This window comes from Lissotriton helveticus, chromosome 8 (genome assembly GCF_964261635.1).
Source record: "Lissotriton helveticus chromosome 8, aLisHel1.1, whole genome shotgun sequence".
Taxonomy (NCBI): Eukaryota; Metazoa; Chordata; class Amphibia; order Caudata; family Salamandridae; genus Lissotriton; species Lissotriton helveticus.
This window is the reverse complement of record NC_136069.1, coordinates 773,567,155-773,582,182: the sequence shown is the minus strand read 5'-3', so window position 1 is coordinate 773,582,182 and position 15,028 is coordinate 773,567,155. Positions and strand designations below refer to the sequence as shown.

The 15,028-nt window shown below is 45.7% G+C and overlaps 1 protein-coding gene across 1 annotated transcript in view; it reads left to right on the top strand.

Annotated features, from left to right (window-relative positions):
* The window catches only part of LOC144772911 (uncharacterized), a 2,519,762-nt gene that overhangs the window by 2,308,424 nt on the left and 196,310 nt on the right, over positions 1-15,028 (top strand). Inside the window, exon 20 of the mRNA XM_078657606.1 lies at positions 5,361-5,496. Coding sequence (XP_078513732.1) covers positions 5,361-5,496 — 136 coding nt within the window. The remainder of the gene's footprint in view (positions 1-5,360; positions 5,497-15,028) is intronic.

The window sequence follows — 15,028 nt, the reverse complement described above, 5'->3', positions numbered from 1 at the left end:
CAGATTCACTTTAGACTTGGAGAGGTACAGACCTCGCTTGTCTTCTCTGATTGTGTGGCTTCATGCTATACATGATACCGTAGTTATAGAACTTCTAAAGAGATTCAGATGCTGATGCCTTTCTTGCTTCCTTGATTTAATTGGTTTTCACCTCTTCTTAGGTTAGCATAAGGTTTAGTAGATGCTGATAATCTTTTCCATGTATCGGGAGAAAATCAAAAACATTTTTCTAGTCATCAAATCCTTTTCCTTATTTTTTGTATCACTTCCACTGAAATTCTTATGTGCTCTTTTGTGTTGAGGACCAATATTGTAAGCTGCTTTAGTCTTCCTTTGAGACTTTTGTATATCTACTGTATGTTCTTGAGATTGATTTATATTAGTCTGGCTTTGAGTTTGTAATAAATCTTTTAAATTCAAGTTACTGACCTAAATCTATATTTTGATCTCAGCAGATGGGATACTCTTTCATAAACGTGGCAGATATCCCGTTCGCCGTATTACCATCTCTATAGGATATAATGGAATCATAATATAGCGGATGGGCTGTCCATGATGTTTGTGATGAAGTATTCCTCTTTGCCTAGATCTAAATCAGGCCCTAAGACTTTTATTGTGTGCTCCTGATAAACACACTGGATCCTAATATGTGAATTGTTGTTAACCTCTTTTCCTCTTAGGCTACTACAAAGGTCTGTTGACCAGAGTTAATTTGGAAGAAATGGCCCAATAGCGTTGTCAAATGTTTGAATTAATCTCAGTCACTGTTAATTTCTCTATCCACATACCAATCCATCCTTATTTACAGACTAGCAGCCTGATTCATCAACGGGACGTTTTGCGTGGCCCTATTAGCGATTCATAGCGATTCGCTATCAGGGACACGCAAAACGGGATTCATGAATATTTTAGAGAAAAGAAAGCGATTCGCACGCGTCCGCAAATACCGGTTGCGACTTTCGAAAATCGCATATTAACCGCTATTTCCGGCAACAACCGTGTCGAAATTGCGAATTCTCTAATAGCGTGATCGTCAATTGCGGGAGCTAAAATTGCGCGAGATCGGGAAAACGGGAAGTCGCATGTCGAGCACAGCGATGACATCACAACCAGGAAGCAGCCAGGGCCCACCCCCATACACCACAGTGAGGCAGACCTCGAGTCAGCAACTGGAAGAGTTCCAGCAAATCTGTGAGGAAAGTACAGAGCAACTACAGTGCAGCAATGTCAGAGGAGCCAGTTCCTGGGCCCAGCAACACCACAGGGTGAAAGAGAAAGCTGAAATTCTCCGAGCAGGAGCTGGAGAATTTAATTGAAGGGGTGGTGGCCAACCACTCCAAACTGTTTGGGAAGGACTCCAGGAGGGTGGCAGAACAGGAAAAACGCAGGATCTGGCAGGGTATAGCGTCGACGGTGAACTCCGTGGGTGTGGCCGACAGGTCACTTGACGAACTGAAAAAACGCTGGTACGACCTCCGAGGTCGTGCCAAAGAGAGGGTGGCAGAGCGCCTTGGAGAATCATCGGGCACAGGAGGGGGAGAACCTACAGTCCCTCCAAACACCCCCATGGAGGACCAGGTAGAGAACACCCTGGAGACAGAGGCGGTCATCGGAGTGACACGTATGGACTCATCCCGCACCACCCAAGACACCCGAGGTAAGTGGCATGCGACAGCGACCCTGTCCCCTATGAATGTCCATGACCTATTAGCCTCCCATATTGTTCCATAGTCATGCCATCGTTCCACATCAGGTAATGCCCTGAAGCATTGTGGGACATGTAGTGTGGCCACAATGTAGATTTACCACAATGCAGCCAGACAGGTTCCAAAGTACGCAAAGCCATAGCCAGTCAGGGAATGTCACCCAGCATGCATGTAGCAACTGCACGTGTGACAGATACATGCAACTAATGAACGTCCACTTCCCCTCACAGGTGATGCAGACAGCAGCGACAGCGAGAGGCTGCAAATAGATGAGGAGGCACTGGATGAGGAGGAGGTTACGCCACATACACAGCCACCAGCCTCTGCCCCAGCAACTACTCCCGCTGCCAGATCCACCACCAATGTGCCACCAGCCTCTGCCCCAGCAAATACTACCGCTGCCAGATCCACCACCAATGTGCCACCAGCCTCTGCCCCAGCAAACACTACCGCAGCCAGATCCACCACCAGGGTGCCACCAGCCTCTGCCCCAGCAAATACTACCACTGCCAGATCCACCACCAATGTGCCACCAGCCTCTACCCCAGCAAATACTACCGCAGCCAGATCCACCACCAGGGTGCCTCCAGCCCCTGCCGCACCAACAACGCCTGCAGTGACACCACCAGCAGCTGGTGCTTCTACATCAGGGCCCGCGACAGCGCCAACACAGCGGCAACCCACTGTGACAGGCCAGCAGAGCAGGCGTGGCACGCCTCGCCTGCAGACCAATGCACCTAGCAGCAGGAGGGGGAATGGACCGGCGCTGCTGAGAGTGAGCGTGGAAAGGCGCATGCTCCGTTTCCATCAGCTGCAAGCACGGCAGCAAGGTGCCATACAGCTACAGCTGTACAACATTGGGCGCAATGTTGCCGGAGTGGGTGACCGGATGGACCGCATGACGGCAGCCATGGAAGGTGTGGGTGAGGGAATGGCCAGCATGACTGCAGCCATGGCAGGTGTGGGGGAGGGTATGGCCCGCATTACTGCAGCCATGGAGGCCAGCACTGCTGCTAATACATCGCAGCGCAACGCAGCACGCCGCCGCCACCGGCAGCTATTGACCAGGCTGACCGCCTACACCAGGTCCAATTATATAATTAGCAATGCGACATCCCAGTTGTCGCGGCGGTTCCTTGCGCAGCAGGTGCAGCTCATCCAGTGCTGCGAGGATGTGGCCAGGGTCCTTGAGCACCTGACCAGTGCCATGACAGCACTACACCGCCCTGCTCTACCTGCCACTGTTGGGGGTGATGATGGCAGTGAGGGGACATCTAGTATGAGCAGCCACTCTGCCTCACACGTAGGGACACTCAGGCGCAGCACCAGGCCCACAGCAGCTGCACGTGGCATGGATGAAGATGAGCCGCAGAGGCGTTTGGGTGGTACGCGCAGGAGGCGCACATGACTTTCTATGACTCAAAGTGGCACAGGCTGAGTATAAGCCTGCCCTGTTCTTTCGCACAGCAGTATGCTGAAATACTGTAAGCAAGGTCAACATAAATAGTTATACCATTATTGTGAATGAAACAAAAATGTTATTTTAACAGCACACATTGGCGTAGTGTCATTATTGATTTCTGCATGCATTTGTGATTTGTGGGGTGAGGGTGGAGGGTGCATCAGAAATTGTTCAGGGTGATGTGGTTGCGACGTCTGTGGCCTTCAGCAGGATTCTCCCCGTGTGCAAGGCGTGCATGAGCAGGTGGCTGGTCCTCCCCTTCAGATTCACTGCCAGATATGTCGACTGGGATCCTGCGCTTGGTTGCAATGTTATGCAGTATTGCGCAGACAGCCACAATGCGGCAGCACATTGCAGGACTGTAATACATGGCCCCACCTGTCTTGTGCAGTATGCGGAACCTGCTTTTGAGCAACCCAAATGTCCTTTCTATGCAGTTCCGTGTCCGAATGTGCGCAACATTGTAGCGGCGTTGCTGGGGTGTAGCAGGGTTGAGGTATGGGGTGAGGAGGTAATCACGGAGGGCGTAGCCACTGTCACCTGATTGAGAGGAACAGAGGGTGAGTGCCTGTGCTGCGCTGCTACTTCATGTCAATGTGACTTTGTCGACAAAGTGTACTTACCAAGTAGGTGTCCTTCCCCAAAGTCTCCCCTGGCCAGTCGTGTGTGGAGGCCGCTGTGCCGGAATATATAGGAGTCGTGGGTACTCCCTGGGTACTGGGCCACAATGTCTGTGATGTAAGTCTTGGCATTGCAGACCATCTGTATGTTGAGGGAGTGGTAGTTTTTCCGATTGCGGAACATATACTCCGTGGCAGCTGGTGGGCAGATGGCGACGTGTGTACAGTCTATGCATCCCAGTACATGCGGAAAATGTGCTACATTGTAGAATTGTAGCTTGGTCTGGTGCAATTCCTGTTGGCTGGTGGGAAATTGTATGTATCGGTGTAGCTGGGTCAGCATTGCGTCAACAAAAGTCTTGAGGCAGCGTGACATGGTGGGCTGGGATATCCCCCCAGCAGCCGCTACTATCCCCTGGAAGCTCCCAGAGGCCAGGAGGTGCAGGCTACACAATACCTGCACATGTGTAGGCACCGCATTGGTACGCCTTGTTGGCTGCTGCATCAGGGGGTCAAGGTCTTGTATGAGCTGGATGATCATTTCCCCATTTAGCCTGTATTTAGCATATATCTGCTCTCTTGTCTGGCCCAGCAAGGTCACCCGCTGGCGGAATATCCTCTCCTGGATCTGGCGTCTCCTCCGTGCTGCTCGCTGTAGCCTTCGGCGCCTCACGACCATGTATATTCCCGGCATTGTGGAACTCCGAATGCAGCTGCTGAATGTCCTTATGTGTGATTGGTCAACCCTGGCTTTTATGGTTACCACCTGCTTTGAGTTGTCCTTAAATAGCGCCGCGCAAACAGCGAAATTTGGATTTTTCTCTATTTGCGGTAGTTCATGAATACCGATTGCGATTGTTTAGCGAATTCGCTATTTTTTTTGCATAATCCGTGGATAGTCGCATTTTCCGATTCGCTACCGGATTTGTGCGATTATTATTGCGAATTCGCTATTATGTGTTTGCGATTTAATGATGAATGCCGATTTTTGACATTGCGCCCGCAATTGCATTTTCGCAGCTATTGCGGGCGCAATTTTGCTTGATGAATCAGGCTGTTAGAGACTGAGAGCTAGTTGGAGATCACCCCCTTAGTGAACAAATAAAAAGGCCTGTACTCCCATTACTGTTATTTAGCTGCTACTGTTGGTCCTTTAATTTTCTGGTCATTGGGACAGTATTCACGCATTTTAAAAGGAGTACTGCTTTAGGGGTAGTCAATTATTAAACTGCATTTCTAAAGCTGTTGATGAACAACATTTCAATCATGCATAGCACCTGTCACTGGACTTCTGCCTCTAAATTCCTGTAATAGAAAATCTCCTTTGTCGGTCGGAATGAGAAAAAAAGAAGCAGGTATTCACGTGGGTGGGCACTTCACTTGGGATTTTCGACCTTGGTACCGCTGAGATGACCAAAGCTTATATGGAACATTTTAAAACCTGATAATTTACTTCCTTTATAACTCATGTCTCTTTTTGAAATGTCAGCAATATATCCTGCATCCGCTCATTTTTTGCTTAAAAAGTATACTTTTTTTGAATGCATGACTTTGTGACTTTCTTTTTTTCAGAAACTAAAACCGACGAATCGGCTTTCGGAGTTCTAATAAGTGATATTATCATTGCCTGTGTAGCTCTCATGTTGAGTTTGCTGGCTGTACTGGTGGTGCTAAGCCTCCTTCGTGGACTGTCTTCGAGAACGGCATCGTAAGTTGTATTTTCGTGGTTATCGGGTATACTGTGGAGAGCTACTAATGTTATCACCTTTATATCAATGTAAATTACAAGCCATGAATATATATAATTCATCTGCCATACTGTTCTGTATTTCCACATGGCAATGCCATTGGCCCGCATGCTGTTCTATCTTGGCATATATCATTTTCAACATACAGCAATGCAATTGGACACATCATCTATGAAGTCTCTGTAGGGGCAGCATTTATAGTTCACAGCCAATCCGCATGGGCATGGGAGGTGATGGATGAGTGCTGTGTTGCTAGCTTTGTCATTGGCATGCTTATGTGTGCCAGTTTCATCTTGGTGGAACTTATTCAAGGTGAGGTGGTTAAGGAGTGTCTGTAGTCCGCATTGACCTGTTATTGGAAAGTAGCGCCAGTGGTCACCCAATATTTCCCATTGAGACTGGCCTCGAGGTTGGCCAAGCTGAGCTGTGAGGACTGCTGGCTGCCATGTGAGTTTTTTAACTCCAAATGCTCCCACCAGATGACACGATCCAGGCCTTCGTCTAATTTGTTCTTGCAACACACATGGGTAGGGAGGGACAATCTTGTATGAATGTGTACATGTAAGTGGCGTTTCTATAACGCGAGCCTAGCAAAACGGCAGCAGATTATCACCCAGTCAAAAACAAGGACCAAGTCAGTGAGTGATAGGAAAGATAGCTGGTTGTCCAGCCTGTTAATGCATGTGAAGCAGTGTTCTTGAAATGGTGCGTCTCAAACTATTTCCTAAATTTGATCCTTGTTCTTCACCACATCCAGGTATGAAGATATGTTTTTGCTAATTTTCTGGATTTCATGTGTCATAACTAAATATTGTTTCAGGATGTTTTACAGTTTCGTTCCTTGGATAGCTTTTTTCCTTGTGTTTGTCGGTAGTGGTGTGCGTTTGAATTTGCAGCTTTCTCTATCTTGCAGTCAGTCTTTTCCATGCCGGTGTTGGTGTATTGATGAACTCTGCCCAAAAGATTACACGACAAAGAGAGCAGAACCCCTTCCTGCTCCTTGTTACTAATACATGTGCCTACTAAGACCTGAATACGAGGAAGGGTTTAAAGGAGGGAGAGCCAGGACATTGCCCTTTGCCAATGGCCAAATCCGATTAGTACCATGGCTTGTGCGAAAACATTGGTAGCATAGCTGAAGGCTGAGGCCCTCATCATAGCGCCTCATATGGCATACAACTGCCAGGAGTAAAGTAAGTAAACAAATAAATTAAACGATTTACCTTGCGCTCGCTGCATGGCCAACTCGGCGATGCAGCGAGCGCAAGGTAAATCGTTTTATTTATTTATTTACTTACTTTACTTCTGGCTGTCGTATGACCGACTCCACTAACCCCCATCCTGCCACTCCCCGCCCCTCCCCCGCCTCACCACCCGCAGCACTCCCTCTGCCAAAACTCGTGTCATTCGGCATGGCCAAGCCTTTGCATATACAAATATGAGATTAAATGTAGAAGGGGAAAAAGTAGAAGGTGGAAAACAAGAACAAATTAAAGTAAGAATAGATGGTGTTGAGATGAGAACTTTCTGATACATTTGTTCTATACCTGTCTGACCTTCACTCATTGAGAAATATCCTATTTGCTGTTAGCCTTTACATGGTGAGAGGAGATCTCTGTCCATTCAATGCAATACAGTGGTTGATTCCAAGTTCGGCGCCACAACCGTTAGGATTTCTGTGTTTGCTGGAGTTTTCTCTGATAGCCTTCAGGTGAAAAGATGATGCTTGCCTTATCAATTCTGAGACTTCGTGTACCAGCAGGTAGGCCACTTTTTAGGTCTTGCCTGAGCAGCGAATGTGCAGCTCTGCAAGACTTATTGTAAGGGGGGTTCAAAAAGCTGACCATCCCCTCGTGCGTGTGTGGTCTATTGCTAGCGGTTACCGCACAGGCGCTATATCTTTTGAATTATCGTGCCCAGACACGGGCGTGATCATTCAAAACATATGGCCTCTCGCGCACACAGGCTTGTTTTAATTAACAGCGGGGAACGCGCAGGCTGCCATCTGTCCCGGATCAGGTTTCAGCTTTCACTTTTGCATCTTGCGCACGCACCACTCGTTTAGTTACAGTACTTGCTTGTTTTTTATTTTGTTTGTCCGTCAACCAGTCCACTAGCATTCTCTTGCTCGCCTGCAAGCATACAGGGTTTAGTTTCTGCCTAGAATACATCGAATACATTTCTTTATTTTGCAGCAGCGGGCTCGAGTTTGTGCACATGGTGGAAACCCTCTGCTTGACAACACTGGCTTTTTAAAAGATCACCTTGGCATCGCACTCCTATTTCTGTGGTCCATAGAAGGCCGAAGATCAGAAGGGTTGCCGGCTTCCTTTTATAGCGGTGCTGCTCTGCCCGGGACTTTTTAATGAGCTGTGGTCCGCCTTTTACCAGAAGCACATTTTCAAATCGAACCCTGAGGGAAGAGGTTCGGGGGCTAATAGGTGCTACACTGGCAATCAGGCCCGGCTCCAGGAATTTTTATTTGGGTGGGCAGAGGGGGCATTTGGGTGGGCCACTGCGGGCTCAATTTGTCGCATATATGTCTAGACAGGCCTACTTTAGGGCCCTCCTTCATCTCTTCTTCGTCTTACAAGGCACAGTAAAACGCACTCTTTTCCAAATCTCTTTCTACATATTATCACTCTCAAAAAGTGTTTTTTCCATGTAAAGTTCCTTTGATAGGAAGAGGAGGTTGCTGAGGTGGGACTATCAGGCAAGTAAGGACTACTTGGACAGGGGCATCATTTCTTCCCCCATCGGTCGCACAGCCAAATGCGCTATTCTGGCGCTGCTTTATTTCACCCTCCTTTCCATTTGTTTATCAATTTGTCCTGTTTATTCCTTCTGTTTAACCTTTACTTTATGTCACTTAAACTCCTGTATAAATCCACACATGGATTGCTATTTTTAAGGTTTCCCATGTTTCAAGTTGTGCCGATCTGGGCCTTCTACAAGAACATGAACTGATGCAAGATTCGTTACACAGAGCGTTTATTAAAATACCCAATGCATTTCAGGCTGTAGAAGCCTTTCTTCAGGGGTTACTACAATTGAAAAAACATTTATCCACTACCATACAGCATAATACTCAAATCATCAAAATATCATATTTGTTCTAGCCATGTTGTATGTCCACTTTTTTCTGCATTAAAAAAACGTATTTATTCCCATGAAATGAACCCCTTCAAAGACAGCTTGTGATGTACCTTGCCCCTTTCTACTAGTTTGTTTTCCTCATTTTAAACTACTCCATGCACATTGCACGCTGTTAAACCTCTCCTCATTCCCTGATGATCCACCCCTTTCACTATACTAACATTACCCTCTTTGCTAATCTCTCTGAAGTTAAACGACAATTCAGATTAACTTCACGCCATTTCACTGACCTGCCGTGCGTCGTTAAAATCACTTAATCATCTTCTCCATCGCCAAAACCATCCTAATTGCTGCCTTTCCCTCCGATTTTTGAACCAACATCCACCCACTCCTTTTCCGCCTATTCTTACTGCTATTCTGATTGGCCCATAAAACAAACCGTCCCGACTGTCGTTGTTTCATAATTACATGCACTACATTTCCCATAATTCAGTGATTTTATACGACATCATCATGGAAACAAATGTCTTTGTCCAGATTTCGCAGATGTCCTTTGTTCAACATTTAAAATTTATGATAAAACATGAATTGAAGCAATCACATTTAACACCTTATCATTATCAACTAATAATGAAAAAATTTCCAAAAACCCCCCTTGTGCAAAAATTTCAACGCCCACTCGTTTGCCGAATCGTGATGTTAGTCCGTGCGTGTGAACAAGATTTTAAACTTCTTTTTTTCTTTTGCCATTTCTCCTGTCGGGTGCTATCCCAAAATGGGCTGAGTTCATACATAATCTTTTTGGTGTTGGGATGCACACCTGCTAATGCTTAATTGACCAAGTTTATCCAATACTCCTACTCCAGTGCGTGCCGGCCGGTAAGTGACATTGCCGAATGTCACAACAGTAAACAACGACTACTTGGACAGGGGCATCATTTCTCCCCCACCGGTCGCACAGCCAAATGCGCTATTCTGGCGCTGCTTTATTTCAACTTCCTTTCCATTTGCTTATCAATTTGTCCCGTTTCTTCATTCTGTTTAACCTTAACTTTATGTCAATTAACCTCTTGACCGCGGCTGCGATTCTGCGCCTGTGCGGCACATTCTGATAGCGGGTGCGGTCATGACAGCCGGGAGCCGTCATCAGCACACGAGCACTGAAGGGGTTAAACTCCTGTATAAATCCACACACGGATTGCTATTTTCAAGGTTTCCCATGTTTCAAGTTGTGCCAATCCGGGCCTTCTACAAGAACACAAACTGATGCAAGATTCGTTACAGGCAGCGTTTATTAAAATACCCAATGCATTTCAGGCTGTAGAAGCCTTTCTTCAGGGGTCACTACAATTGAAAAAACATTTATCCATTACCATACAGCATAATACTCAAATCATCAAAATATCATATTTTTTCTAGCCATGTTGTATGTCCACTTTTTCTGCATTAAAAAACCGTTCTTATTCCCATGATGTGAACCCCTTCAAAGCCAGCTTGTGATGTACCTTGCCCCTTTCTACTAGTTCGTTTTCCTCATTTTAAACTACTGCATGCACATTGCACGCTGTTAAACCTCTCCTCATTCCCTGATGATCCACCCCTTTCACTATACTAACATTACCCCCTTTGCTAATCTCTCTGAAGTTAAACTTCAATTCAGATTAACTTCACGCCATTTCATCGACCTGCAGTGCGTCATTAAAATCCCTTCATCATCTTCTCCATAGCCAAAACCATCCTAATTGCTGCCCTTCCCTCCGATTTTTGAACCAACATTCACCCACTCCAGTTCTGCCTGTTCTTACTGCTATTCTGATTGGCCCATACATCAAACCGTCCCCACTGTCGTTGTTTCACAATTACATGCACTACATTTCCCATAATTTAGTGATTTCATGCGACCTCATCATGGAAACAAAAGTCTTTGTCCAGATTTCACAGATGTCCTTTGTTCAACATTTAAAATTTATGATAAAACATGATTTGAAGCAATCACATTTACCACGCTAGAAAAAATATGATATTTTGATGATTTGAGTATTATGCTGTATGGTAATGGATAAATGTTTTTTCAATTGTAGTGACCCCTGAAGAAAGGCTTCTACAGCCTGAAATGCACTGGGTATTTTAATAAATGCTGCCTGTAACAAATCTTGCATCAGATCCTGTTCTTATAGAAGGCCCGTATCGGCACAACTTGAAACATGGGAAACCTTGAAAATAGCAATCCGTGCGTGGATTTATACAGGAGTTTAAGTGACATAAAGTAAAGGTTAAACAGAAGGAATGAACTGGACCAATTGATAAACAAATGGAAAGGAAGGTGAAATAAAGCAGCGCCAGAATAGCGCATTTGGCTGTGCGACCGGTGGGGGAGAAATGATGCCCCTGTCCAAGTAGTCGTTGTTTACTGTTGTGACATTCGGGCATGTCACTTACCGGCCAGCACGCACTCGAGTAGGAGTATCGGATAAACTTGGTCAACTAAGGATTAGCAGGTGTGCATCCCAACACCAAAAAGATTAACTATCAGGCAAGTGACACATCTTGGACTCCCTCAATGCGAGCCTTCAGTGAGAATCTCTCTTCATTTCTACCTCCACCTGACCCTGGACTCTGCAACGCACTCCCTTACAGACTTCATTATCTACTACTCCTCTCCAGTGCACCTTATCTCACAGCTGACCTTGGGCCCCAGCCCCATATCAGGCACCATCAGGCTCCACTTTCATTTTTCCCAGTAAAAACATTAATAAAATCACCTCCAAACTTAAAACATTGAATATAGCAGTAAATATAATTAGCACGCACTTTAAAGTATGTTCCACAGTGGCCCTTATGACCCGACTGCTAATTAAATAAAAAAAAGCAGGAAGGCCATGACAGGGCCAACTTTAGCGCTGATGCGAAAGTCTTTTTTGGCACCACACCAATAACCTCTTTCTCTGTAAATACCTTTACTACCACCTTCTAACAGTGCCCCTCATCCCTCCATGGCCCCCCCTATTGACCTCCTCCTCGGATTCCCTCACTGCCACACGCCACAAGTGCCCCTCATCTCCCCATAGCCCCTCCCCTTCATGACCTCCTCCCTGGATTCCCTCACTGCCACTCTCCACCAGCGCCCCTCATCTCTCCATAGCACCCCCCACCCCATGACCTCCTCCTCAGACTCCCTCAATGACACTGTCCACCAGTGCCCCTCATCTCTCTCAAGTACCTCCCCCAATTACCTCCTTCTCGGTTTTCCTCACTGCCACTCTCCAACAGTGTCCCTCGTCTCTCCATAGCACCCCCCCACCTCTTGACCTCCTCCTCAGAATCCCTCACTGACACTCTCCACCAGTGCCCCTCATCTCTCCATAGCACCCCCCACCCCTTGACCTCCTCCTCAGACTCCTTCACTGCCACTCTCCAACAGTGCCCCTCATCTCTCCATAGCACCCCCCCCACCCCATGACCTCCTCCTTGGACTCCCTCACTGCCACCCTCCACTAGTGCCCCTCATCTCTCTGTAGTTTTTACATTTATTTATTTTTTCCCCTCCACCCCATGACCCCTTCCTCAAATTCCCTCACTGCCGCCCTCCCCCAGCACCCCTCATCTCTCCGTAGTTCCCCCCACCCCGTGACCTCCCACTCAGACTCCCTCACTTCCACCCTCCACCAGTGCCCCTCATCTCCCTGTAGCAACCCATTGACCTCCTCCTTGGATTCCCTCACTACCACCCTCCACCAGTGCCCCTCATCTCTCCATAGCTCCACCCCCACCCATGACCTCCTCCTTGGATTCCCTCACTGCCACCTTCCACAGTGCCCCTCATCTCTCCGTAGCCACCCTACCCTTTGACCTCCTCCTCAGACTCCCTCACTACCACCCTCCACCAGTGCCCCTCATCTCTCCCTAGCTCCCCCTCCACCCCATGACCTCTTCCTCTGATTCCCTCACTGTCGCCCTCCAACAGTGCCCCTCATTACTCCATAGCCCCTCCCCTATTGACCTCCTCCTTGGATTCCCTCACTACCACCCTCCAACAGTGCCCCTCATCTTTACGTAGCCCCTCTCTCATATGCATTTCATTTGTTGTACAGCGCTACTCATATCAGTGTAGTGTGTCACAGTACTTTACGGGTAAAAGTCAAACAAAAAAAGGAGGCCCCCTTTTTTTTGGTTGTGGGTCTGGCACCAGGGGAAATATATAGAGGAAAAAGCCACGAAGTCCCTACATAAGTCACTAAAGTGATCTCGAGTGCACAAAAGTGCCCTGTTTTTTACAGCAATACCAATCTCACAATAGGCAAAATCCTACAAATTTCAGAAGAACAATGAAGTATACCTGCAGCTTGTATATAGCCAGAAACCACACATTGACATTATAGAAAGTGCATATTGTATGAATTAATAAACAGAGAAAAAACAATTTAAGAGAAAAATGCTTTGTGCAAGCATATATTTATTGAATGGTGTTACTTCACATTGATGATCACAAACATGGCAATGTAAATACATTTATAAAAGGTTCATAGTATCTATAAAAACAGCATCATACAAAAACATATATGGCGATAGTTAAAATGTTCGTCAGAACAGGGGTCGACGCAGCGTTTCGGTTGAAAATGTCAATTAAAAAACCTTCTTCAGGACCAGTACTATAAAGAAACACACAATTACTATTTCGTACAGATAATACAATTTTCGCACATACACAATCTCTGTTTACCATAAATGTTGTAGTAATCACTATATATTACTGGATCACTAGAGCTCTAAGAGTCATTCTGGGTTTTACACTCTAGTCTTATGGTATGTTGATTTCACAATAGAAACATCATTCTTAGTAGGTTGCTTTATTGGTATTGTTGAAAAAACTAACTAAAACATAGCGCACTGAAAAAACACCAAAGGGTTTGATGTTATGTTATAGTCTTTGTGGGAACCAGTTTTATGGAAAAGTCACCCAAGAGATTATTACCTGAGGTTTGTCAATTCCTCGAATTTACATAAATAAAGGAAACAAAGGGCCCGTTAACTGATCGGGGTGATACAGACTCCAGTCTTCTTACAATCTAGACGGGTCTGAAATACAAGGGGCCATATATTAGTCGCTATTTGGCTTTTCTCTACAGTTAGTTTTTAAGAGAAAATCATAAGGTACCTTCACAAAATTGTTATTCACGATCACGCTTATGTAACGGAGCCACCGGTATCCACTCGTGGGATTAATAGCGAATTGCTAAAGGGAAGAACAAGTAAATAGAGATTTTACCCTATTGTATTGGGGGTTATTAATTCTCTTTACTTAATAGTCAACTCAAATAATCCACTTACCAAACTTAAATTAGTGGCAAATCGATAGCATCATGGCCTTTTTAATTGGCTTTATTTATCGGTATTGCTAGTATGGGGGTTGTCCTCCCACTGTAAGGTAAGGAAAGAAAAAGGAGGAATCATTTCCCATTGTATTTACCCATTTTGTACATATAGGGCGTGACGGAACCATTATTCTACTTTTGATACGTGTATATATAAATAACCCGTAACTATGTCGGATAATCCTTGATTAATTTGCTACATCCATATTGTTACTGATTAAACGCGCTGTTTTGCAACTGACTACCGGTAGTAACGTAGCCTCGCAATTACAGCTAAAAACCAAGTACATGACTAAGCCTCGACGGGCTTGGTTACGCGCTATGGGCGTACTGGAAGCTCGAGAGAGCGGAGTTCTCAGCTCATTTCCACAATCCACCTTACCTCTTCATCTATGGTCGGCCTCCCTGCTCCTGTTACAAAAGCGTTACGGGGGTTCTGTTTTCATCGAGAGTTCGTGTGGGCACCCGATGGTGTCTAATATATAAGATCAACTGTCATTGGATGTTGAGAACGGCATTCTGATAGGGCCGGTCCAGATCACTTGATTTGATACTTCAAAGCCGGTAGCTTTACGCTTGTATCCTCTGAACAGTGAACAATATACTATTGATGTCAGGTATATATGATCCAAAAGCTATGTGTTGATGCGATAAAATACTGATCAAACCCTCGTATATTGAATAGAAATAACGGAGGGTGTTAGCAACTACGTAAAAACCAGCACCTTTCTTATCGGTGATGTCGACACAGGGACACACTATACTGGCCAATCATAAGAGCCAGTAGATTGGCAATATAGATGGAACCCCATGTTCATCGACACAAGGGCACAGTATTAAAGTATTTATTTTAACTGGTTACTGTTCGTTTCATGCCATTAAGTTAGCAATACAATACCAGGATCTAAATAAAGTTAACTAGTGTAGATGGCACCTTATGTGCATAAACACTAAGGCACAAAGTTGACATTTTTATTTTAGTTGTTTACGGGTCGTTTCATGAAATTAAATTAAATTAGCACCA